Source organism: Trachemys scripta, chromosome 6 (assembly GCF_013100865.1).
Source record: "Trachemys scripta elegans isolate TJP31775 chromosome 6, CAS_Tse_1.0, whole genome shotgun sequence".
Classification (NCBI taxonomy): Eukaryota; Metazoa; Chordata; order Testudines; family Emydidae; genus Trachemys; species Trachemys scripta.
The window spans coordinates 15669909-15697806 of record NC_048303.1 but is presented as its reverse complement, the minus strand read 5'-3'; the positions used below and the strand labels follow the sequence as shown (position 1 = coordinate 15697806).

The 27898-nt window shown below is 38.7% G+C and overlaps 1 protein-coding gene across 1 annotated transcript in view; it reads right to left on the bottom strand.

Moving 5' to 3' along the window:
- DCC (DCC netrin 1 receptor) overlaps positions 1 to 27898 on the bottom strand; it is a gene marked incomplete in the record, with an annotated part of 974185 nt that overhangs the window by 234724 nt on the left and 711563 nt on the right. The window contains 3 exon segments of the mRNA XM_034774393.1: positions 7718 to 7767; positions 20670 to 20808; positions 22576 to 22724. Of these exon segments, the coding sequence (XP_034630284.1) occupies positions 7718 to 7767; positions 20670 to 20808; positions 22576 to 22724 (338 nt within the window).

Here is a 27898-nt window from a genome sequence, read left to right as displayed (position 1 = left end):
CCATTATAACAAAAATCAAAACAAACAAACTAGAAACAGACCGAAGAATTTCCCCTCAAAGAGAAGGGCTCTGTTGAGAGTAAAGTCCTTTCCATTTTAAAAACAAAATTGGAAAAATATCAACTTAATGGCTATTGCCTCCTAGCTAAAATAGCAGCTGGTCTGTCAAAGAAATCAGACTGGAATTCTGAAGTGTTTAGATCCAAGACAGGTCTCTTTCTCTCTCCAAAAGAAGAATTTCTTATAGTTTTTACCCAGAGCTAGAGTTATGTAAAGAATTTCACACATATCCTCTCCCACAAGAATAGCTAAACACAGTTTTATACCAAGTAACTTGCTTTTAAATTTACTTTCTTGGCACATGGCACATTTGTGTAGGTGGATCATCCTGCTGAAGTCGCATTATGAATTCCACAGGTTTTGTTTTCTTCCCCAAGATGTCCAATTTTGTCAGCAAATATGAAAAAGCACAGAGTTGTATATAACTTTATGGTCAAACACTGCTCTAGAACGCATGCTAGCTCCCACTGACTGAAAGAGCTGCCATGGACAGCTCTGAGGGCTGAATTTGAGCCCATGTAGAAGTTAAACGGAATGGAAATACACTCACAAATACTAATAATGCTTATTTTTTTGTAATGCTGGGATACCACAATGGAACACACATTAGTAGAAAAAGAAGATCTGGAACAGTCAAGTATTATGTGTAAAGAAATACAGGCAGTTGTCATTACTGCTACTGATTGGCTATGAATTGCCACACACCGCTCATCTAGTCTCCGATAAGACATTCAATGATTTTTGTTACTCTGTCTTCCAATAACCCTTAGCCACTTGCTTATCTCATCCCCCTGCAATATCTTGTATTTTAGATTGAAAGCTCTTTAGAAGCAGGGACTGTTTTTTTACTGTTCAGTACCTAGCAAAATTGAACCCTGATCTGACTGAGACCTCTAGACACAACCACAATATAAATGTTAATAATAATAATACTTCCAAAATCTTCTATGTAATTAAATTCTTACATCTCCCATCACTGAGGAAAAATATTATGAAGCCAGAAATCTTATTAAACTCAGCATGAAGTTTAAACAGGTATGGGAAGTGTTGGAGCAGGTTATTGTATTAGACAAGGTTGCATTATGAAGCATAGTTGCCCTGTGCAATATTTAAATACAATTTGGGAACTGTGCTAGAATAAAGTTCAGCTACTTTTTTTTTAATTTAATCAATTTGTGAAGTGGAAGTGTTTAACTGAACTAATTCTCAGTGACTACTGTCAGGTTAGATGAAAAGAAAGAATGATCAGGACAAAAGCTGACAGAGCGTAGAAGTGTTATATTTTAGATCATTGCAAAACCGAAGAGATAAGAGAAAAACATTACAAACCTCATCCAGACTTTCACTAGACTGGTAAATAATGTAAAGTTCAATGTGAAATTGGGAATTAAATTATGTCTTGGCAACAAATGCCACAAGAATCGTATTTCTTAGCTATAAACAAAGGCATTTTAAACACAGTCCATGAAGCCAGTTCTTCTGCTTGATTAACTTTGTTTCTCTAGATTTAGTGAATTTACTTTTCTTTTTACTGTATGAAGATTGTTCTTCAAAAAACAACCCACATTTAGAAATCTATTCTAGCTTTTTCAAACAGTGCTCATGTGTAGATATACATGTGTACCAATGTACTTTCTATAGGTGGAGGGCTTTAATGATGGACAAACATGAAATGTTTCAGAAATTCACTTTGGGACCAATTCACTTTGGGACCAATAAACACACTCTTGGAATCACTCTTTTTGAATGGATTGCTCATGAATGGTGCCATATTGCTAGCTCTAGGAAACAGAAATTCCCTATTAACAGAAGAACACTTCAGGGCCTGTTTCTAGACTGTTTCCCACACTTCCTTGCCAACATGCCTCACCCTTGACATAGTGGGAGGGCAGTTCAGATTCCATACCCAGCATTCAATCCTTTGCCTTCAGAGTCTTCAGATTGCCAAAATGTGTGCACGTTACCGACCATTTGGTTCTGTGATATCGAAACTTGGTCACCGTGAAAAGAACTAAGATACATTTGTTTTGCATGGGCTACAGCACAGCAGTCCTGTAGGCCATGATTCAGCAAAGCACTTCAGCATGTGCATAAATCCATCCCCATTTAACAAATCATTTAAATATGTACTTAACTTGAAGTATATTTTAACATCCCATTGAAGCTTTATGCTTAAATGCTTTGTGAATCAGAACAACGGTAGCACCTTCTGATTATGACAGATATAGAAAACCTAAGGATAAAAGGCTCTATCCTTTAGCAATAGAAACATAAATATTATTACTATATGAACAAACAAAAAGAACTTTAAAATGGACTTAGTCTGTCCCCATTGCTGTGTAGCATTATTTCCTACAGCATATTTTCCTATTTTTTAAAATGTCTTAACACTGAATGATCACTACATAAGGTCACTAAAGATTACCAACCGCTCTGTGACATATGTGTCTTGAGAATAAGTCAAAGATACACACAAAGATTTGGAATGAGATATTTCTATACACCATTGCCCTTGGGTACTACATGTAGGAGGGTTTAAAAAGTAGAGGGTAGTGCTTTTTTAAAATACACATTTGCATTCAAGAAAACAAGAGATGGAAAACGGAGATCAGCATGAGTGAAATTTAAGTTCATAATTAACATATAATTAACATGAGATTGTAGAAGTGTTTCCAAAGCAATAAGTTCATCTTTTGTAATGAGCTTTTGATTTAACTTGTTGCTTAAGTGTCAGTGGTGCAAAAGGAAATGTCTGAAGGCATGTTCTACGAGACTACCTGTAAATACAGATTTCACAGATGGACACTTTTCCATTATGTCTGATGGCTGCTGAAATTGATAAAGTATGTGTGTACATTTCTTTTAAAGCCCTGAAGTGTCAACTTGAAGGTCTAAATGGACTTCCTATTGCAATGAGTTACCAAAGAAAAATTTATGTTGCTGCAATAAAACAGGGGAAAAGAACCTCTCAAACACACAGCATAATAAAATAGTACATTGCTAACATAATAAAATGCTAACAGAATTAATACCAAACATATAAAATATCAAATGAAGGAGACAGTATTAACCAACTTCAACAAAGGGTATGACTACACTGCAATCAGAGGTGTGACTGCAGCACACATATATCTAAGCTAGCTTTTATCTAACTAGCTCGAACAACAACAATGTAAGTGAAGTCACCGCAACGAGGGGTAGCAGCACAGGCATTATAAGCCCACAAGGGACCCTGGGTATGAACTCATGTGACCAAAATAGCTTCGCTGCTATTTTTAATTGAGCTAGCTAGATCAAAGCTAGCTCAGGTATGTCTACACATGCTGCAATCACACCTCTGAGTGAAGTGTAGACAAACCCTAAAGGCTTGTCTACACAGCAAGTTACTGTGTGGCAAGCTGTTGCACAGTAACTGGCCATGTAGATTAGCCCTTAGTGATCTCTTGGATTTATTTGACATTTGTGCCATTGTGGAGGAAAAGATGACAACAATATTCATAAAATTAGCAAGATGGAAATAGTCCTACCCAGGACATAGAAACAGTGGAAGCCATCTGTGTTGAACCTAATTTCCTGATGAGAGTTTTTCCCAACGGTTGCCTCTCTGTCTTCTAAGTGATTGTTTCCTTTGATGGTCATTTATGATTTGGGATTGCCGTTCAATTGTTCACCTCAGCTGCACTAACAGTGCTGTTGGCTGAATCTCGAATGAAAAAAATCACTACTTAAGATGTTTTACAGATCGCTTTCTCCTCTTGCCTCCACCATTTTTTTTCTGCATTGGATTAACTCTGTTGCTCAGTTACAACTTTTCAATTGACAACCTTAATATATCTGAGCAAGAGCTGGGTTTTGTAAAATTGATCAGTGATTTTATTCACTGCCTGTGGGTCTGCTTTGTCTTAGTAAACTAGCATGGCTTCTTATTGCGATTTCTATTGGAGCATGTACAGTGATTGTTTTTATGAGATAATAAGTGGTTGGCATCTGTTGGTATTAATGCTTGTGTAAAGATCCATTCATTTCCTGAAGGTTAAATTTAAGTCAGTCTAATATGTGCTATCATCTCATGTCCACATTGAAAGGATAAGATTAAAGAACGCCCATTAGGAGATGGTTGAAATTCTGAATTTCTGTCCTGAATTTCTGTCCATGATTTCAAAATGGGTATCATCTCCGACCACTTAGTAAAGGTGAAATGTCAAAATTTTTCATGGAACAAACTATTCCAAATATTCCATTATTTCATTTTGACCTTATCCAAACATTTGGATTCAATAAGATGAAAAAGTTCCATTTCCACTTTATTATTTTGACATCGGTGTTATTTTCAGATAATATAAAAGTTGAAACAATAAAATCTAAGTCAACCTTACCCATGCAAAACATTTAGATTTTATTAAAATGAAACATTTTGATAATTCCCAGAAAAAAATAGACAAAAATCAATGTTCCCATTAAATGTTTCAATTTTATCTGATCAGTATTTTTTTGATGGGAAACTTTCTGCTGGCAAATTTTTGACCAGCTCTGGCTCCTCATGCACAGTGGAATTTCATACCATTAGGACAAAACTCATCTGTTCAGGTGACAGAGTTTTTCTGACAGGCTGTTTCCAAACTGTGGAGCAAACTCCAACAGGAACTTAGAACCATCACAAACATCACACCCCTCTGCTCAAAGTGCAAGACGCACTTCTTTGACCTGCTTTTCTAATACACTCAACAGAGCAGAAGATGATACATATTTATTAGGGCTGTCGATCAATCGCAGTTAACTCACACTATTAACTCAAAAAAATTAATCCATTAAAAAAACTAATTGCGATTAATCACAGTTTAAATCACACTGTTAAACAATAGAATACCAATTAAAATTTATTAAACGTTTTGGATTTTTTTCTACATTTTCATATATATTCTGTGTTGTAATTGAAATAAAAGTGTATATTATTTTTAATTTGTAATTAATCATGATTAATTTTTTATTAATTTTGTTAATTGCTTGACAGCCCTAATATTTATTTAAGAGACAAAAACAACTGCCAAAGCACTAGACTATACACACAATTTCCCTGTGGGGTTATGAAAAAGAAATGAACGTCACATGACAGATGTTAGACTCATCACTTACTGCACTAGTGGAAAGTACTCAGATACTATGGTAATGAAGGCAGTACAAGAATCTATTCAGAATAGAATGCTTACTTACATTTACAACCAGATATTGGTATTGCACACTGTGACAGCGCTCACCTCCACTGTACGCCCCCTCATGGCCCACCAGGTGCCATGGGTCAAGTGCCACCTTTCGTGATGTCCAATGCAGTGGTGTATAGACCCTCTGGCTAATGCATTCTTCAGTCCCCACCCCTTCCAGAGTATTAATATCCACAAATAAAAGACAAACCAAGAAACCAAAATAGGGTCATCCAAAGAGTCTTTGGCAAGACCCTACCCTATTTAGGTCTTGTCTTCAAACAACCAGTCCTTTGGTCAGTCTCTCAGGGCCTGGTCATTCCATCCACCAGAGGCTTGTACTACAGCAAGCTGTCTCAGGTCTGGTCTATACTACCCGCCTGAATCGGCGGGTAGAAATCGACCTCTCGGGGATCGATTTATCGCGTCCCATCGGGACGCGACAATCGATCCCCGAATCAGCGCTCTAACTCCACCAGCGGAGGTGGTAGTAAGCGCCGACGACAAAAAGCGGCAGAAGTCGATTTTGCCGCCGTCCTCACAACGGGGTAAGTCGGCTGCAATACGTCGAATTCAGCTACGCTATTCACGTAGCTGAATTTGCGTATCTTAAATCGACTCCCCGCTGTAGTGTAGATGTACCCTCAGTCTCCTGGCTGTAACCTACTTCTCTTCTAGAGAGAGAAGCAGAGCTCTGCTCTCCTTCCTAGGCAGCCCCCAATTCAACTTGCTCTTCTTATTTTAATTCCTATCTCCACACCTGACATCTGCTGCAGGTGTAGCAGGGCAGGGCTAATTGGGTCCACCGGTCCTCATTAACCTCCTCTTTGCCAGTGTGGGTCCTATATGCCTCAACACATGCAATGATTTTTTTAATTATTTTTATTTCTAGCACATTTGTCCAAAAACCTTTACACTGCTTTCAGCAGTTTAGATGTCTCTATCACAGAAGCAATCATTCAGATAAACTAGCTTAGCTAAAATTGGTTGCTTATGACTGAATTAGAACATGTTTTTTCAATCTGCTAATTTTCAAGAACCACTGTCTTATGTACAGAAATATTTGTGTATGTGTATGTGCAAAGGGGTAATTGTGCACAAAGGCACTGCTACACCAATGACGTCAACACACGTTTTTCCACTGACTTCAAGGAGAACAGAATTGAACTCAAAGCATGCATTTTCTTATGTGAAAAACAGGTACTTATGAATTCTGGTAGCTCTTGTACACACACAATTACACTATGTGATCCACATTTTCAGCTGGTACAAATTGGTATAGCTCTAATGAAGTTAGAGCTACACTGTCTGTTTCCCACTGGCAAAAATCTAGCCCAAATTTGTGATCACAGGTGTTAAATCTGTATGCCCTCTTTGCATCCACACATTCTACTGGCAAACCATAAACAGATGTACATCACAGAAATAATAAATAATAAATAGCTATTTACATTTACAATTTTTTTTAAATGGGAGTCAACTATGTGTTTTTGTTTGTTGAGATAGAACAAACAGAGCATAAGACAGGGAATTAGGCAGTTCTGATGAATGGCCCTTAGCAAATCACTTAACAGTTTCCTTGTCTGTAAAATATTAACAATTACCCTACTTTGTTAAAAGCTTTGAGATTTACAGAGTAATAATAATAATACTTAGCACTTACAAAGTGCTAACAATGAAGCACATTCTTAAGCACATTAACTCTAAAGGCAGAAGACTCGATTGTAAAGAAGTCTAGGATTTATTCCCCACTTTGCTACGGATTTATTGGTCATGTCTTCTAGCCTCTCTGTGCCTCAGTTCCCCCAGCTGTAAAATGTGAACAACATCTAAGTCACAGGATTGTTGTGAAACTTGTTTTGTGATACAGCGAGTACTATTTGTAAATAAGGATTTGAGGAGAGAGACTAAGTCACGTTCTTCAGGAGGACAGAACTTTCCGTGGCTTCCAGCACAAACTGAACTCCTTTTCTAGTGATAGGGAAACTCTTTTGTATGCAGGAGAGTCAGCAATTTGTCAAACTCCAGACTGCAAAATCAAGTGCTACATGAATGATGCCTCATTAAAAGCATTGGAAGGAGAAATTCTCTCTTTGTTTGTTAGAATCGACAACAAGATTACAAAGTCTCATTCATCAGCAATTAATACACATTCTCATCTAGACTGTTACTGTAAGAAGGTTGTTGTCTTAATTAAACCAGCTCAGGTGGACACTTTGGTCTGTGGAAAGGACAGAAATATATTGCCCACCAAAATGACTGTCACAAAAGAGAAACAGGGATTTGAAATGGTCAGTTCAACTATTAAGGAAGGATAAAGAGCTGAATAAAACATCTGTGGATTTTAGAACATTTTCTCTTATGTAAAATCTACACATAAATAGGGCATGTATATACAAGATGTACCAAATATATATATGAACTCTGACAATGAGATGGTGAACATATTGCAGACTTACCCTTGAATTAACCACTTCCAAGGAGACATTCTGAGGCATTGCACTTGGTACTAAAAAGGGAGAAAAAATTGGAAATATGTAATTAGTAGCAGAGTCATAAAAGGCTATGTCAAATCTCTCTCCTATTGGAAAAAACTGAGTATGTTGTTCCCACACACTTTATAATTTGATCATAAATGTGTAGTTAATTCAGGTGGCACTTCAGAAGTCCCCTAGAGAGATAAAAAATAAATGCCTCTATTTGTTTCTTCTCATTTTTGGTAGACCTATTAGTGAGCCCCTTAAACAGTTAGTCAATAGATTTTCTGCAGTGATACCATATAGTTGATTTCAGTTACTTGTTTATTTCACTTGATGTTTATAACAAGATCTTTCAGGTAATTGCTCTGCTGAGCACCAGGTTATTAAAATACATGCATTTCAGAATTCACACTGTACTAAGATGCTATCCTAATTGGTACTAGTTCTGAAGATCCCCCCCAAAAATAAAAGAATTTGAAGTCTTTTTCTGATATTAGTAAAAAATTCTTTTAAAATATACCATCTTGCTCTAAGTAATATACATAACTGGGGAGACACAGTTTATTAATTTCACTATTAATTTTATTATGTCTGCACTGGTAAACATACTTTAATTGTTAAATGCAACTAATGCTTATTTAGCACCCTCTTTCCAGCTGCTGATGCCCTTGGCTCCCTCAGAACGGAATCATCAGACCCTCAGAGGAGCAGGCCTTTAATTTGAAGAAGTAACTGACTCGAGTTCCTATCTAATTAAAATTAGAATTTCCTTAAAACATAAAGTCTATTTTGATTAAACACCCCCAAAGTAAAGCTTTTGTTCATCTATGACTCATTTCTGCCATCCTCACCCACATTGAGTGATGCCATTGATATCAATGGAATAGTATTGGGGCTTCACCATAAAGGTGGTAGAATAGGTCCTTATTAACTAAATATTTACAGGACTGACAATTGTCTCCTTGATGCCTGTATATCTCAGCAGATTTGAGTTACAGATCTGGCTCTGGGAGGAGGTTTTTATATATATTTTCTCCTAGGACACAGTCAATGTTTAACCAATAGCTTAACAAACAGTACCTTCAAACATAAATTCTTGGTTTGTGGTGCCTTTGCACATTTTGCTGTCTACTGTCACACATAGATCTAGACCCGTAATTCCCTCTCACTTGAGTATACAAAGAGAGTTCTGGATCACATGGTAAGCTGGGCTCCCTTAAATGTGAACATGCATATTGATACAGCTAAATGACCATCATACATATAGAAGCCAAGACTGTAGGTCACACATATAGAAGGTGGGGGGGACTGTATTTTCATAGAAAGGTAGAGCTGAAAGGGACCTTGAGAAGTCATCAAACCCAATCCCCTGCACTGGACCAAATAAACCTTGACCATCCCTGATGTTTGTCCACCCTGCATGGGCGGCGGATAATGGAGGCTGGGTGAGCCTCTGCTAATGTTCCCTATCACAGCCCCGGTGGGACACAGCCTCTGGGTGGCCCAGGCTCAGGGCTCAGTGCCGGCTGGCTGGCCAGGGCATGGGACTCCTCTGGGCACCGGTGGGCTGGCTGGGGTTCTTGGCTGCTCCAGGCACTGGCGAGCCTGCCAGGGCTTGGGGCTTCTCTGGGCTCCAGCTGGTATTAGGGGCTGTGCTGACAGGCCAGACGGCAAGAGCGGGAAGGATGAAAGGGGCAGAGTGGGGGGCAGAGCCCTGGTCAGAAGGGGCAGAACGGGGCAGAGCCTCAGTCAGAAGAGGCGGGGCAGGGGGGCAACCTCCCTGAACAGGGAGTGCACATGCCACTGATGCCACCCTGTTCTTAAAAACCTTCAAAGATGGCTGTGCCACAACCTCCATTGGCATTCAGAGCTTAGCTTCCTTCAGAGCTTAACTAGTCTTTTAGTTAGAAAGTTGTTCCTGACATCTAACCAAAATCTCCCTTGATGCAGATTAAGCCTGTTACTTCTTGTCCTACCTACAGAAGATATGGAGAACAATTCTTCATAACAGTCCTTAACTTTTGAAGACAGCTTTTAAGAAAACAGTGACTCAGTGAAGAACTTAGGGACCACAGTGAATAATCATCTGAACATGAGCTCACAGTGTGATGTTGAGGTTAACAGGCCAAATATGATCCTTGGATTATAAGAAGTAAATATTTATTAGGAGTAGGGAGCTGTTAATACAATCATATATGATATTAGTGAAACCATTACTAGAATACTGTCTCCATTTGCATTGTCCACAATTTAAAAATGGTGTTGACGAATTTGAAATTTGAAAAAGATCAGAATAGAGCTACAAAAAAAACCTGCCTTACAGTGAGAGACTAAAGAAGCTCAGTCTATTTAGCTTAAACAAAAAGAAAATTAAAAGGACACTTGATTGTGATCTATAACAATATGAATAAGGCGAAGATTTCTAATAGTAGAGAGATCTTTAATCTAGCAGACAAGGACAAGATCCAATGGCTGGAAGCCATTCACACTGGAAATAACGCATATGTTTTTTTACAGTGATGGTAATTAAGAATCGGAACAAATTACCTATGGGTGTGGTGGCTTCTTAATGTGTTGGAAGAACAGGATCGTAGTAGTGAATATAAATGATAGTTCAATGGATTACCCTAAACAGCTTTGGTCATGAAACTAAGAACTTCCAAAAAAATTTGTGAAAACCAGAGAGAGACTCTCTCACACTAGAGTAGCTAAGAGCCTAGCAGTTAGGACACTCACTTGGGATGTTGGTGACTCCCGTTCAAGTTTCTACTTCAAATCAGGCCCAGCAGATATTTGAACCTGGTTCCCTGACATCACAGATGACTGCTATTGTTTATTCTGGGATGGGTCTCTCACCAGAAATTCCATCCTAGACCTGAGGAAAATTTATTCAGAACAGCTACATTTCTGAAAAAGTTTCAATTTTGAGAAATCAAAAGAAACATTGAAAAATTTCTGATCAGCTCTAATTTCTATCAAAGTGTACCAAGAAATTCATGTTTTGGATGAATGTTGCAATGAAGTGTTTGACAATGATCTTTGAAACCTTTCCTCAATATATAGCACGTCACAGGGTCTGCTTTGGAAAGGATGATGAGCAATCAAGCATCTGAACATAGCTTTGGGTTTCTTAAAGTGATAACTGAGTCATTAGACTTTTCCCCAGTGCTGTTGAGGTTTGGTGTGGTCTTAGGAAACATGTTCTCCAAGAAGTGTTTACAACTGAACTGATGTTCTAGATTGTTAATGTCCGTTTTGTGCCTTTTACATTAGGAAAGGCAGTATGAACCAATGGATAGGGCACTAGAATGCGAATCAGGAGACCTAGATTCTATTTTAGCTCTGCTACTGACCTGCTGTGTGACCCTGGGCAAGTCATCTCCTGCTCTCTTCTCATCTTTTAACTGTCTTATCTATTTAGATTGTTAAGCTCGATGGGACAAGGACTGTTCCTTACTATGTGTTTCTAGCAGTGCCTAGTACAATGGAGCTCCAGTCTTGATTGGAGCCTTAGGCAGTACCAAGCAACAAAGAGTCCTGTGGCACCTTATAGACTGACCCTTATAGACTAACAGATGTATTGGAGCATAAGCTTTCATGGGTGAATACCCACTTTGTCGGACACATGCAGTACCATAATTCAAATAATAATACCACCAATAATATGTTGGTATACAAGGGTCAATACAGCTGCTTAATATGTAAGGGAGCTTTGGTTGCTCATCAGTTACTCCAGAGATTATATTAAATACTTCATTTCAACAAATTTAGAGACAGAGAATCTATATCTGCAGGGTACTTAATATTTCAAGACTAAAAGAGAAGTGATTACGGTATTCCTGTGATATTACTGACCTGATCAGAAACAGTGAATAACTGATCTCACACAAGAAAGCCTGTTCTCAGGAGCTATTTCACAGAAGCAAGAATTCAGATAACATTCCTATATATAGAATATTAGTATTTGTAACTCGGTCATCATGATGGTGTATGAAGGAATTGTACACTTATAAAAACGCCATGCTGGCAATATATAAAAAGACACGATTTTTTTCTTCTCCCCTCCTGCCCAGGAAGAAGCAGGAATGGTGAAGAACAGCATCTGTTTTTTTCCCCCCTCTCTATCTTATCCTGAGGACAAGTAAGAGTGTTTGTCTGGTTGGTTTTGGCATAGTGCATCCGTGTATGAGCATTATGGTAAGGCTACAACAAAGAGATGGGTGGATCTTTCATTTTCTCTTGGTGGTGGTGGTCAGCATTCAAATTTGTGGGTGCTTAGGTAATGGAAAATATTTTGAGGTCCAATCCTCACTAATACTGAGGTGTTTAGAAATGTGGGATTTTAAAGGCTATCTGATCAGTGCCATAAGCAACTTGTGTCTCCTGAATTAAGGTGGGATGTCACCGCCCATGCAGATCAAACTTGCATTTTTTAATTACCACATTAAACTTCAATGTCGAATATAATTTGATCTCCATTATCACCTTAGGCCTTTTTTGTCATTATTCCTTTTCCAAGTATTACTGCTATTGATTGTCTGTTTCAAAAGATTCCTCCCCCAAATGCATTAGCCAGCATTTCTCCAGGTTGACTATAATTGTTTTTCCTGTCCACATTGATAACTTTTTCATTATTTCTCTGTCCTCACTGTGTGCAACACCTCCCAATTTGGTTTCGTGTGCAAATTTAATTAATGTGCTGTTTATCCCTTCTTCCAGATCTTCAATCAACATGCTAAATAAATCCAGACCCAGTACCAATTGGAGTCACCTTCATAGGAACATTGCTGATTGTCTTTACCTTGGTGTACTATACTTCAGCCAATGAGACAGTACTCATAACCAAGACAATGTGATTTAATATTTTAGGCAAAACAAAAAATCTGTGGGTCACTGCATCAAATGCTTTACAACAGTCTAGAAAGATTACAGTTGCTTTATTTCCTACTTCTAGCAGTTTTGTACCTTGATCAAAAAAAGCAATTGAATTTGCCTGGTGCAATTTGTTCTTTGTAAACGCATGAGACTTATCAATGGCTCCATTATGTTTGATTAATCATTGTTCCATTATAATCTAGGTATTTAGAGACTTTTCCTTGCTCTTGATAAACCAATAACCTAAAGTTTAGTGAAGTCAATGTGAATACACTTCCATTAATGTCAGTGATCTTTGGATCCAGACCCAAATCCTTACAACAGATTTTGCAACTCTTTCACATTCATACAATTTTAAAAGCACCAAATGTCCTCTCCATAGGCAATGACTCTCTGCTGTATCATGAAACTAAGCAGGTACACAAGCACAAAAAACTCCAGATTAATTCTTCCTCCATATTCAAAAACAAATGTTGCCAAGTGCAATTATCGCTCAGATCATTAAGCGCTGTCTCTTTGCCTTCCTTTGCTGCATCATCACATTTTTCAAAACATAGTACATTATATTTATTTTTGATGGGGCCAATCAAAACCAAACTAATATAACTTCAGATTATATGTAGCATGGGTCAGGGGTAGGGGTAGGTGTCATGACTGAGAGTCACTCTGAATACGAAACTTCTTATGGTTCAATAAAAACAACACATATATCTGGAGAGTGGGATTAAGCAGTTTTCTTGTTATCTATTTTTAACTAACTTCCAAATGCAGGGCTAAATTCAGGCCTCGTTTACACCTGTGCAATCACATTCAGAAATTTAAGACAATGGGTTGCAGAGTTGTAGGGGAGGCAGAACGTTGCCTGAAAAATCTTCCTTACTAGCATTGCTGCATGCATTCGAATGAACACATCTTTACTTTCAAATCCCAGGCTATATTTGCAAATCTGGAAGTTACCCAAAAAAATCATTTCATACTTGTAAACTGAGAAGATCTGATAAGGAATCTTTGAGAGACAATAAACTAGTAACCTACCCATCATTGCTACAGAGTCACTCTTCAGAACTGAACAGAAGCTTCTATTCTTTTTTTTATAGTGCAGACCACACATCCTAATAGACAGATTGCAGTTATGTATTTGTATTTTTAAGTACTGACAATATGCTCAGGGCTGTGCCAAACAGAAATAAAGCCAGGCCCTGCCCAGAAGAGTTTATACTCTAAAATACAGACAGAGATGAGAGGATAAACTTGGAAATCAAGAGGATGGAATAAGTCTCCACTTTTCAGGGAAAAGGCTGGAAAACAATAAGAAGTAGTACTTTCCAAAGTTATCCAGATATCCAAAACTCCACCTACTTGAGATAAAGGAAAAAACACACAACTTTTCTGCTGAATAGTATTTTCTGTGTCAGGCAAATCCTTTCCCGTGTCGCCTATTGCAGTGTGTAACCACCATGGTTTCGCGGCTCAAAGGATTGGAGTATTCACTCACATTTGATGAGATTTATAGTAAGCGCTTTTTGCACGACATGGAGCTGTTCTGCAAGAGCTACCTAAGCACCACATTTCAGACAGATTGGAATGGGGAGGAGATGGGCTGGGGGACAAGGTCAGAGAAGCTGCCACTACTAGTGTTAAGTACTTGGCAGGTGCTGAGGCGATTTCATGATGGGGCCATATATCCATTTAGATTACATTAAATAATTAAACTAGGCATTACAGACCTTAGAGCTTATATAGGCAGGAGCTGTGAGAGGAAGTCTAGTGCTTAGGGGCACTAACCTAAGACCTGGGATACTTGAGTTCAAGTCTCTGACCTGCCACAGAATGTCTGTTTGACCTGGGGAAAATCATTTAGCCCTCTCTGTGTCTCAGTTACCCATCTGTAAAATGGGGATATTAGCACTTCCCTATCTCACCGCAAGGTACTTAGGTACTGTGGGGAGTAAAGGGGAGTCTATATACATACCATAGAGAGGTCTGATAATATTCTTTAGTTGGAACTAGCTATACCCAAGAGAATTGGGGTGTCAGCAGAACCCCAAGGGGTCCTAAAGCATGACACCTCTCACAGAGTGTTTGCATAGGAGAAATCTGCACTCTTGTGAGTTAGAACCACACCAATTCTGGTAATTTTCTAAATTAAATACTATAACAGCCTGCATTTCCTCTGTCATTGTGACTGCCCCTCCCCCCCCACACCTGAAAGTAAACACATGAATAACTCAGGTTATAGAACCAGCTGTTGATGTCTGAATAACTTTATATGCTCAAGTATCAGGGGGTAACCATGTTAGTCTGTATCCACAAAAACAATGAGGAGTCTGGTGGCACCTTAAAGACTAACAGATTGATTTGGGCATAAGCTTTCATGGGTAAAAAACCCACTTCTAATAAATCTGTAAGTCTTTAAGTTGCCACCAGACTCCTCACTGTTTTTATATGATCAGTGTCCTGACTTTGTCAGTTTGATACTCACTCCTTAACTTTTTTTTTTAAAGTGTATTCATATGATCATTATGGATATTAATTATTTTTAACCAAATATTCAGAAAGAATTAAATAAAACTGTCTGCCAATTTCTGGGTTTAAACACATTTTGACAAATTCATAGGCATGATAGCTCAAAGCATTTCTGGAATGGCAAACAGCCTGACCAAATATAACTGAGCTGTATATTAAACAGAAAACTAAACATTAAAGATCTGGTAAATTCTATAAGTCTGTGATTCTATAGTTCCTGGAATTGAAGAAGCTATAATAAATCCCTGTGATTAAAGTATATTTCTTAGACTGTATGTTATATCCCAGAGCTTCATGGATAATTTCTTCCTACAGGCATGCAAGGAAATAGTATGCTAGGCTTCTTCATGACACCATCTACTGTATCATATACTGTGAAAGTGCCACAGAATTTAAGACCATAACGGACCACAAGATCATCTAGTCTGACCTACTTTGTATCACAGGACATTAATATAACCCAACACACACACACTAAACCCAACAACTGAAATTAGACCAAAGTATTACAGCCCACAGTGAAGGACACACAGAAAAAAGGACACATGAACACAGGAGGCGAGATGAGGACCTACACAAGCAATGATACAGTAGTATGCCCAGCAACAAAGAAAATTAGGTAGAACAACAGTATCAAGGCTTCTTCATAATTTTATTTTTTGTCCTGTATAAAATCCTTGGAAGACTGAAAAGGAAATCTGTACACTTTTTTCAACTGTACATCTACACAAGTTTGTTGTAGTATTCATCATATAAGATGGGCTATCAGCACTCTTGGAGAAATAAAATAAGATTACGTGGTCTTTGCAAAGAGATAAGAAAAAACTGTTGGTCGTTATGTTTTAGAGAGGAAGCTTAGTCTTGTGGTTAAAACACTAGCCTGGGATTTTGGAGACCTATGTTTAATCCCTTGCTCTATACAGCCTTCCTACTTAATTTCTCTTTGTCTCTGCGCTCCATCTCCCACCCTCTGTCTGTCTGATCTATTTAGATCATAAGTTTTTTGGGGTGGGGATGTCTATTACTATTTGTTTGTATAGTACATAGCAGTATAAGGCCCTAATCTTGGTTGTAGTCTCTAAATTCTATTGAAATAAAATAATTGTAATAAGTTTTGGTCCTACACATCTTAACTGTATCACTTTTAGCTTCACACTCTTTAATTCCCTTCCCTCCTTCGCCGTGCATAGTGTTTTTGTGGGAACTCAGATCAATGGATGAAATGGACTATAAGGGGGATAGAAAGCTGGCTAGATCATTGGGCTCAATGGGTAGTGATCAATGGCTCCATATCTAGTTGGCAGCCGGTATCAAGCGGCGTGCCTCAAGGGTTGGTCCTGGGGCCAGTTTTGTTCAATATCTTCATTAATGATCTGGAAGGTGGCGTGGACTGCACCCTCAACAAGTTTGCAGATGACACTAAACTGGGAGGAGTGATAGATATGCTGGAGGGTAGGGATAGGATACAGAGGGACCTAGACAAATTAGAGAATTGGGCCAAAAGAAATCTGATGAGGTTCAACAAGGACAAGTGCAGAGTCCTGCACTTCGGATGGAAGAATCCCATGCACTGCTACAGACTAGGGACTGAATGGCTAGGCAGCAGTTCTGCAGAAAAGAACCTAGGGGTTACAGTGGATGGGAAGCTGGATATGAGTCAACAGTGTGCCCTTGTTGCCAAGAAGGCTAACGGCATCTTGGGCATTATAAGTAGGACCATTGCCAGCAGATCGAGGGACGTGATCATTCCCTTCTATTCGGCATTGGTGAGGCCTCATCTGGAGTACTGTGTCCAATTTTGAGCCCCACACTACAAGAAGAATACGGAAAAATTGGAAAGAATCCAGTAGAGGGCAACAAAAATGATTAGGGGTCTGGAGCACATGACTTACGAGGAGAGGTTGAGGGAACTGGGCTTATTTAGTCTGCAGAAGAGAAGAATGAGGGGGGATTTGATAGCTGCTTTCAACTACCTGAAAGGGGGTTCCAAAGAGGATGGAGCTAGGCTGTTCTCAGTGATAGCAGATGACAGAACAAGGAGTAATGGTCTCAAGTTGCAGTGGGGGAGATTTAGGTTGGATATTAGGAAAAACTTTTTCACTAGGAGGGTGGTGAAGCACTGCAATGGGTTACCTAGGGAGGTGGTGGAATCTCCTTCCTTAGAGGTTTTTAGGGCCTGGCTTGACAAAGCCCTGGCTAGGATGATTTAGTTGGGCATTGGTCCTGCTTTGAGCAGGGGGTTGGACTAGATGACCTCCTGAGGTCCCTTCCAATCCTGATATTCTATGATTCTATCACTGTATGATATTATATATAGCAGGCCACATCCCAGGCCCCTCTACCAACCATTTCTGGGCTATTGTGGCAGTGCAAAACAACTGAAAAGGTGTCCTAAAGATATACTTCTCCTCTCCTCCTCCCCCCGCCCCACACATTTTGGGAATGTGGGGGGGGGGGGGGCAGAGCCAGAAAGCTCAGGCTCCAGCCTGTCTTTGGCCAGAGGAGTGGTCCCAATGGCACCACAGAGTCTGGTATAATTTAGTCCATAGGCTGCTCTAAATTATGTCAAAGGCTTAAATGCCTCCTAGTGGCCCCAGGATCAGGAAAATGGAAAGATGTCTTAAAGACACCTTCCTCTCCTCCCCTTACTACACCAAGTCCCCGGTGTTGCAAAAAGCTACAGTTTACACCTCCCTGCAGCACCATGGGCAGTTTAACATCTGTGTGTGCTGCAATTGCTGTATTCAGTGGGATGAGTTAAAAGGACAAAATCTAAGTTGACAGGATCAAAATTTGATTGTCCTTGCCACAGAACATTACAATAGTTTTACAAATATCTCCTGGATATTGAAAAATCTGTTAGCTCTAAAAGAGGAGAGGAACCTGGGTAAAATTCTTAATTCTCTGCTGGGCAGCTCACCTCCACCAACAAAACCAAAACCAAGAGTGCTGAATTAGTTTTAGAAATTCATGATAATTTACACCACACCATCTATGTCCACTGCCTGCCTGCTCTTTTCCTGTAAGCTGAACCTGCAACTGACAAGAAGCTTGCTCTGGAGCAAGAGATTTTTGTAACTTTTAGTCACCTGCTGGCCCTCACAAAATGGAACCCACTTTGGGGCGGGGGGAACAGCATGAAGCAAATCTACACACTTGCATCATGTACACATCTGCAAAACAACGTAAAACTGGTACCAATAGATTTCATTTCAGACCAGCACCCCACCTTCTCCCCTTGCTTAACAACAGAGAAGTTAAATGCTTCTTTGGGTGCCATATGCTATTCTCCATTCTTCTGTTTTCTGAAATAGTGTCATGAAAGCCTTCTCTTTAGTGACATTTTGTGCTCCCAAAGAGGTGAAATCTTCTAACAAAATTTGCAGAGGATAATTTTCAGACTTATGAATAACAATCTCTCCCTTCCTCACTTATGATGACATTTAAAACCAAAGTGGAGAACAGAGCCACAGTACTACACTTCACAGTCTGAATTATATCTACATAAATTATGCAAAATATTCATTTTCACTTGTTTTCCTTTTGTTTTTATAATTATAAGTGTGAAGTAATTTATTCTGCCAAGATCCTATCTGTATTACAAGTGATGACTGAATTAGATGGATAGGCATAAGTAGTACTTGAAAAAAATATTGAAGAAGTATCAAATGTAAAATAATTGAAAGTTGAAGTGCCAAATGAGGTGTGGGTATCACAGATGAACCTTATAAAGGATACTACAATGATGGTCTGAAACACTACAACCTACAATAATATTATCATAGTGTTTTTACCAATTCTGTAGGTTAGCAAATATTTGTTTTTTAGTAAGGGAAATATTTGTAAATACAACAGAACTTGAGACAAGGGTTCATCCTTATCTATTTAAATCTTTTCTTCCATCATAGGCACTGCCTAGATTAGGAAAAGGAAATGCTTATGGCAAGTATGCTAGCTAATAGATCTACATGTACCATGTCTTTGCATCGACTGGCTGCAAAGTGGTGTTTTAAAATGTGTTAATTAAGTGTTCTGCTAGTCAAGGTCAACTCTATATCCCCACCTGGTATGTGCCTTTTCTCCACTAGGATTTTACAGCAAGATAGTTACCTAAGTGTAAAAAACCACCTTTTTTGTAGTGAAGACACAGCCCTGGTAAAGCCAGCACTATTGTGAGCTTAAGTCAAACAGTGATTCAAAAATCAGGACAGGAGCAGAGCCTGTAATTTGAATACCTAAATTCATAAACACACAGGAAAAAACCCACGGCAATCAGATTACATGCAATTGTAAAAATCCCCATCTAAATAGTTATTTTGCACCATGTGGAATTTATCATTTTTTAAACTCAGACCCAGGCATAGGCGCCCTTGGATGCAAATGCAAATCTTTTAGTTTAAGAGCTATCTCTCTGGATCAGATTCTCAGATGGCGTACATTGGTATTGCTCCACTGAAGACATTGGAGACATCTGGGTTTTATACCCACTGAGAAACTGGACCTCTTTTCTTAAATTCTCATCTACCTTTATCTCATGTCCCCCCTCCCCGTTTTGCCCCCCCCCCTCCGTCCAACTCTACCACCATGAATATTAATTACTCCCTACTAACTTTTAGGGTTCTGTTTTCCTCTAAAAAGTTGTAACAAGTTTCTAGCAGTAAAAAAATCTACCCAGCGAAGTCATCAAGGTACCATCAGAAGGACACACAGATCCATTTTTTGTATACCCAATTATTGGGCTAATTCTCCTATAATTTACACTGGTTTTACACCACTGTAGCCAAACTGATCAATGGAGTTACTCCTGATTTACAAGTGTGGGAATCAGGCTCACTGACTTCATCAGGAGACACTGCAGCACTTACACGTGAACATCAGGCATTAGATGTTTCCAAGCACAAAATAAACTTCAATACAATACCCCAAGAATGCGGAGACACAAAGCACAGTGCAAGCCAAGGGAAGAGCGACTATGCAATCACTGTGACAGAGAAGAAAGTAAAACAGACATTTTCTACTCCAGTGTTCCAAATATGAGGAAGATCTAGAAAGGTGATTCTTCAGATTACCAGATATAATAAAATATTTTCCATTAAAAAGTGGTGAGGACAAACCTGTGTATAACTTCAGGAAATGGAAAGGGAGGGTAGAGATAGCATAATGCTATGTAACAACCTTCTACCAAACTAGGAAAAATGAAAAGGACAAATGATCATGAGGGATACGACCCTAAACACCCTGTGAAACGATATAATGGGCAGACAATGAATCTATGATTTCTGCCTCTGAAAAAGACCTGAAGATATTTATTTATTTATTTTGTTTAATAGTTTACATTTTGGTTGTCAATTTTCATTTAGTTTGTCACGCCTATCATTGACTTGAACTGAGTATATAGTATAGGAAATCCTAAATTTGTCCTGGTCCCAGGATAAAACTTTATACATAGCGATCTGTGATGTTAATCCACAAAGTGCACATTTTTCTTCTCCTTACATTGTCCATCCTGGCATCTGTAGTTCTAACTTACCATCAGAAAGCGTCATGACGGTAAGATCTTCAGTGGATACCCCAGGGCCATAGCGGTTATAAGCCAAGAATCGTAAGGTGTATTCCGTGAATTTTTTCAGCCCCTCCAGTTTGTATGATAGTCCATCAACGTCTATATTCTGGGCACATAAAAGTGATAATTGTTACTAAGGGGAAAAGTTAAAGAAGGTATGACAGTAATGCTGGGGGATGAACAGATTAGACAGTAGGGCTTTTCTCTGTCTAAGAGGTAATGCTAAATCCTTATTTAAGTTGCTGTAAAAGGTAATTTGTAACATAGCATTACTTGTTACAGCTCAGTTCTCAATAGACCCTCTGATATTAAACTGCCATATTTCAAGATATAGCTGACTCTGGTGCTTAGACCTTTTGTTTAGTTGTTATTTAAAGCACAGTAGAAAGATTCCTTGCTTAAATCAATCATTCCTTCTCCCATAAGAAAGTGATAGGGAAAGGAAGAAGGGAAGAGAAAGGCGCAAATAAGGGCTATGAGTCATGGGGAAATTCTAGGAGAAAAGGAGAGTGTGAAATAAAGGAAGACAAGAGAAGAGAGAGAAGATTTTGGGGGGCGAAGAAGCAAGATAAATCTACACTGGGATTTATGATGCTTGTGACTCTTACAGGCCACTAATAAATTAAACTGGCTCAGATGGAGAAAAAGGGAGTCTCTATTTTACTATACTGTCCTCCTCTAAATCTCTTTTTTTTTAAAGTCACATTTCATCCACATAGCATCTTTCAATGACCTCTACAGGATCACTAGGCCACCTTAACTTTACATCAGCTACAGATGTACTATGTTAACAGCCTGAACTGTTTAAACTGTTTATTTGCTAGAGTGCAGGATCCTTGGAGCTGAGACCATGATCTTATATGTTTCCACATAAAAACACACAGTCATTGCAGAACACCAATAATAACGATGACACAAATTCCCTTTGTTTATCTCTCTCATTTGTACAGGAGCGCTGCCAGCTTTTCTGCTGCCCTAGGCAGCAGAAGGTCCCTCCCTGAAATGCCGCCCCCCACTGAGGCGGCGGAAGGTCCCGCCGCCGAAATACCGCCACGGTCGCTGCCCCCCAAATTGAGGTGCCCTAGGCAACCGCCTAGGTCACCTAATGGGTTGTGCTGGTCCTGCATTTGTAAGAAATACAGATAATGCCTAGACTGGGTTTATATATTTTACACTCCTAGAATGGACTTGGCCCTGAGGAAAGGGAAAATGAGCCACTGAGGAAATAAATTAGATCATATCTACTCCCATTTCCTGTGTAAAACTTCCCTTAACATTAGTAGTGTCTGAAAAATCTATAGAACTTTTATAAGGGGAGGACCCTTTACTTCGTTTCTAGACTTTGGATAAGAAAGGTAAACTAAGGGCTTGTCTCTCTCCCGCTTACACCAATTGTATGCTGGTGTGAATCCATATGGCTTGATCCTGCTGCCATTTAAGTAAATCATAAGACTAACGTGGATTTCAATAGGCTGTCCCATTTACTGCCATGGAGGTACTCCTGTCTTGCACCAGTGTAAGTGAAAGAATGAGCTCCTCTATATATTAAAGTACATTGTAATAGGCCTATGTAATATTCAGCTACAGTGGCATGTAAATTCTCACAGTTCAAAGACTTGATTTAAAAAAAAAAATCCCTCTACTCACTGCCTTTCAATGCACATTTCCAAGGCACTTAACCTGAAGAGTAACCACTCCAGTCTGTTATGCCATTAAAGCACCAAAATTTCCACTATCAACAGGTTTAAAGCAGCTGAACAGAATGGATTGAATGCTTCTTCTCCTTCCTGTCTGATTTTGTCACGTCGTCCAGCAAAAGCCTGCTCTCACAACTAACTGAAAGAAGAGCATACAGCTTCTTTAACTTGCTCACCTGTTCTTTTCCAGTAGCAGTCTCTGTGCAGAACAATCTGTAACCTTGGACTGGACCATTTGCATAGGCAGGGGGTTCCCAGGAAAGAAGAATTGAGGTAGGTGAGGTAGATACAGCTCGCAGGTTTTCTACTGGCCCTGGAACTTGCACTGTATGAAGAAAAATTGCCTGAATAAAAGCAGTCATTTATTGCAGCTCAGTTCCTTAATTATTTTGTTATCCTTTTGATTGCTCTGGCATATCCTGACCCAATGTGTGTCCCCAAAGAAGCACACGTCTCCTGCTATATATGACTATGCAGAGCTGAATGTTTTTAACATTGGAGTGAAGTGCATTTCTCTATGAGGAAGTATTTAATAGACTTGAATGGTGTCGGGGCAAGGCATGATTAATCCATAAAGAAGCTCCGCAGAGTGATACAACATTGCATCACAATAACCTTCTAAGTACAGATGTGGCTTTGTAAAATACTGTCCTTCATTTAGCATGTTGTTACAAGAAGTATGAGCTAAACTTGTGATTAATTTCTAATGGATGGAAACAGAAGTTGCTCTCCTTTCCCTTCCCTCCCATTGCTTCATCTTTCTGCACTTCTGCTTTTTGTTTTGTTTTTTTTTAATATTCTCTCCTGATTTTTCAAAATCTATCTATCTATCTATCTATCTAATACAAGATATAGAAAAAAACAGTCCAAATCTGATCAATACCAAGACTGGTTCAAGAAAAGGAGGGACTTTAGCAGACCCATTACTCTCTACTTATAAAAGAGCAAAACTCAAAGACACACAACCTAAAATATAAACGCAAAACCCAGCTTTTCAGAGAAATACAAAGTAGCCTTACCATACTTCTTGTGTGTCTATTCAAGCTCTGTATAGACTGACTCAACTGCCACTTGTTTAAAAATTGATTTAATGCACCATATATTGGCTTGGCCTCCTAGTACCAATGCAACAATGGGGTTTTAGTATCACTGTGTTATTTCCTATTTACATTGTTTGCTTCATGTCCCTGTTTATTTACTTAACCTTAAACTTAGGTATATTTTATATGCTTTCCTATAACTATCTCTTTGGATCACAAATACCTGGTTGCTAAAAATAATCATCGTAATAAAAGTAATCTTGGGCATGCACTGAGGGCAATCTGGGAACTATGAGACACAAGACAAATTCTATTGCCTTTTTGGATTCAGTTTGGCACTGAACATTGCTAGTGATTTGGTAGGAAGAAATGCAGTTTAGCGTGACTGTGAGCCATAAGTAAAAACTTTCAAACCTGGATGCCTAAAGTTAGGTCCTGAAATCCAAATTTAGGCACCTAAAGAACTTTCAGGTTTGACATTTTTGGTGAAAGTTAATTATATGAATTGGTAAGAAAATTTAGCACATCTGCAGTTCTGTTTCATAACAAAACTTTTGTGTTTATGCAATATCTAGCACTCTGACGATGTTACTGGAACTCAATACTTATAAAACTAAAAGCAACAATAAAAGTGTTAAAAACTGCAACCATCTGACACAATCTTGCAATTATTGGAGTTAATGCAACCAGTTCTAACAATACTTTAACCTTTTATTTTCAGGCAGAGGAAAATCTGAGACCAAAAATACAGAAAGCTGAATTATTTTCCATTTTCAGAGTGATTTCATAGAATTTGGGGTAGGAGGTGAGAGGGGAGATTGTTTTCTGGCACGAACCAACCCAAAATGAAATTGCCTGTTTTCTTCACAAATTTCATGTAAAAGCCCCCCAGTGTTGCACTGCTCTAGTTATACTAATATGTTTTTCACTCTGAATTCTGATTGTCACATGTTATTAATATTATGCACTCACTGTTGACTTGAACTAGTTACCAAATAACAAAAGTGCTATACTTGGGAAAGTCCCTTTATCACTAAGTCATTCCATGAAAGAACCACTATGCTGACTTTCAAGTCTGTCTCTACAGTTCATCTGTCCCTTCAACTGGAACCCAAGGAAAAGTAGTCGATGAGAGAAAAAGGATGAAAATTGGCAGAAAAGTTGCAGAACAAGTGGAGAACTAATTCTGAAAATGGTCTAAACTCTAAAAACTGGTGTGATCAACAGTGTTTAAAATATCTGAGTTGTTGTTGCATGTCAATACCTTTTTCTTGCCTGAATATGAAATGGTCTATTCATATTTTACATATAGAAAATGCCGTTACGCAAAACAAACTTGCCAGTTATTGTGCAGTTGGCAGATAACAGCATTACAATTCCTATAAAAGGCTTTTCACAGTCAAATGCATGTTACCAGACAGTTTCATAGAAGAAAGCTGTTAGGGTAAAACTAACAGGTTTGTGGCAAGTGACAGGGAAAGAACATGACACTTTCTTCTGCTAATACCTGTGTATTTGACAATATGCTAAAGATATCTAAAAGACTGCTGCCAGCTCCAGGATAAAGACCGTGGTTGACAATTTCATTCCTCTGGCCCAAACAGAACTCTCTGCAATAAGGATAAACCATGGGAGGCAGAACTTTCTCAGGGGCTAGACAGAGACGTGGAGTAAACTGGTCCCTCAGGAACTAAGGACCATCACAAAGCTTGTCACTCTCCACTGCAAGTGCAAGGGGCATTTCTTTGACCTCTAACAAATACAGAACAACATGTGTATTAAAAAACCCCAAACCAAACAACTTACTCCGGTGCACACACTGCACCCTCTGGGAAGAGGAGGAAAAAATGAACAACACATGACAGATGTTTGTCATATAGCTGAATGTACTACTGGAAGGCAGTCAGATACTGCAGTGATGAGCATGGTAGGAGAACCAATACAGAATTTTGTAGAAAGCTAAAAATCAGTGAAAGGCTGCCAGTGACATATTCTTTTAAATGGCATTTAATATTCACTCTAATATAGAATTAATACATTTAAGAAGTTTTTTTCCCCCTCCAGCTTTCCATTTCATTATATTTCAGTATGTCTGATATGCCCTCTAATGTGCTTAACTTCTCAATACTTGGGCATGCAGAAATTCTTTAGTCTCTGCTGATCCCTGCTGACAATAATGTAGGGGGGAAATAGCCTTTTGTTTCAGTTCTTGTTTTCCTGTTACCTTTTTCTTGGTGTGTGTGTGTGTGTGTGTTGATTTTTTGGGGTTTTTTTGTTTGTTTGTTTTTGCTAATGGGAAGACTTTAGAACTACAGCAAGAGCCAGTCAAGTAGCACAAACCACGTCTTCCAGAAAAGTCATTCTCTTTAGATCTGTCAATTTCCTGGCCAAAAAGGAGCACATCCAAAGATGGGAAAGAGCAAAGATTAAGTGACTTTTCCCCCCAATGGAGTGTGCATAAACTGTGAAGTCATTTTTATATTTGATCATTAATAATCACACAAACAAAACATGCTAAGCATGTTTTCCCTAAAACATTTCCCTCCTGAAGTTTGTGACACTTTTGTAAAATAAAAGCTACAGTAATTGTCAAAGAATTTGATTCTACTCTCACTCATGGCAGTTTTACACCAATGTAACCCCACTGATTTCAGAGGAGTTACTTCTGATTTAGACCATGTAAATGGGAACAGAATCAAGCCTAAAACTACAAGTGGCCAAATTCTATATGATTTTCAGTGCTGGCTTTAGAAATATGGTTCTGTTCAATATCTACATAAATGATATTGATAGTAGCATAGAGAGTACACTTATAAAGTGTGTGGAACAATATCAAGCTGGAAGGGATTGCAAGCACTTTGGAGGACAGAATTAGAATTCAAAATAGCAAATTACTGAAGGAATACTGCAGAAAGGGGCCTGGGGCTTATAGTGGATCACAAAGCAAATATTATTTAATAACTGGAACAAATTACCTAGAGAGGTCATGGAATCTCTGTCATTGGAGGTTTTTAAGAACAAGTTAAACAAACATCTGCCAGAGATGGTTTAGAATACTTAGTCCTACTTAGTCAAGGGGACTTGACTAAATAACCTATCGAGTTTCCTTGCAGTCCTACATTTCTTTGATCTATAAAACCTTTAACTGTCTTAATTTCTCCATAACTGCTGATGGTTCCACAGTCTCTCATTGTGCCTGACTGGAGTGCATGGGGCCCCATTCAGCAAAGCATTTAAGCATGTGTTTTATGTCCATTTCTATTCAGCCAAGCACTTAAGCACATTGTGGGACTTAAGCAGTTGCTTAAAGTTAGGCACATGCTTCTGGACTTCACTGAATAGGGATAGACTGCTGAAATGGGGTGTGAGAATTTTAACATTGGTTTCAGTGCACACAGGTTCAAACCTAACAAAAGCTTCCGTTTTAATTACTTCCAGCAGATTGTCCACTCTGATGAGGTAGGTCAAAACAAAGGAAATGCAGGTCAGCATTAGAATGCATAAGGAAGGCAGAAAACATTCAAAGCTGCTGAAATATAACACCGATTTTTTTTAAATGGTAAAAACCAATGTTTTTAGATTAAAAGACAATTTACAAGAACTTTGCGAGCTTAATTTCAATAGGTGTATAGAGGTAGGAGGTCCAGGACCTGTTTTTCAATGCTTAGTAAGTGCTACTGCCTACTTTGGTCATGCATAACCAGATTCATTCACTCCCCGCCTCCCCACACACACACTCATTAAACACTATATGTGCACATATGTAGCCAGGCTCCCAAATCCTCTCAGAGCACAATCCTTCTCACAAACCTTCTCAGTTCTTTTGCTCTGCATTCTCACACAGATCTCCTAACTGCTACCTCTTACTCAAACTTTTATGCATAGTCCTTAGTTGTTTGTATTCTAGCTGTCAAATTCTGTATCACTCTTTTTCGGGGCACAGGTCTCGACTTCTCGAGTGCTCTGAACACCTCTAGTATTACAGAATATGAATAACAAACAACAATCCTTCCCTATGCATCCAAATCCTGACCTGGACTTCCTTTGTCTCAAACAGTGTCAAGGTGGCTATTTCTATTTATTATTATTATCATTATGTATCATTCTAGCACTCAGGAGCCCCAGTCATGTTTATGATTGTTGGTCCTCTTCAGTTATATGCAACACACTTTAAAACATTTTTTTCTAGTGATTCATTCTTCCTTATGAGATGCAATGATTAAAATTTTATTTTTATTACATTTCACTTTCCCTTAAAACAGCTGGTTCCTATGCTGATTCGCAATGAAAACATTTAAAATGTGACACATTTACGAAGCCACTTGCATTTATTGATAATAGAGTGCATGCTTTGATTGTGTCTTTGATTCCCCCCCCCCCTTTCCCTGTAGTTAACAGCTTTAATGATATTTCTATAAAATCTGTTTCTGTGCTGTATGGGGAGATGGGACTTCAAAAA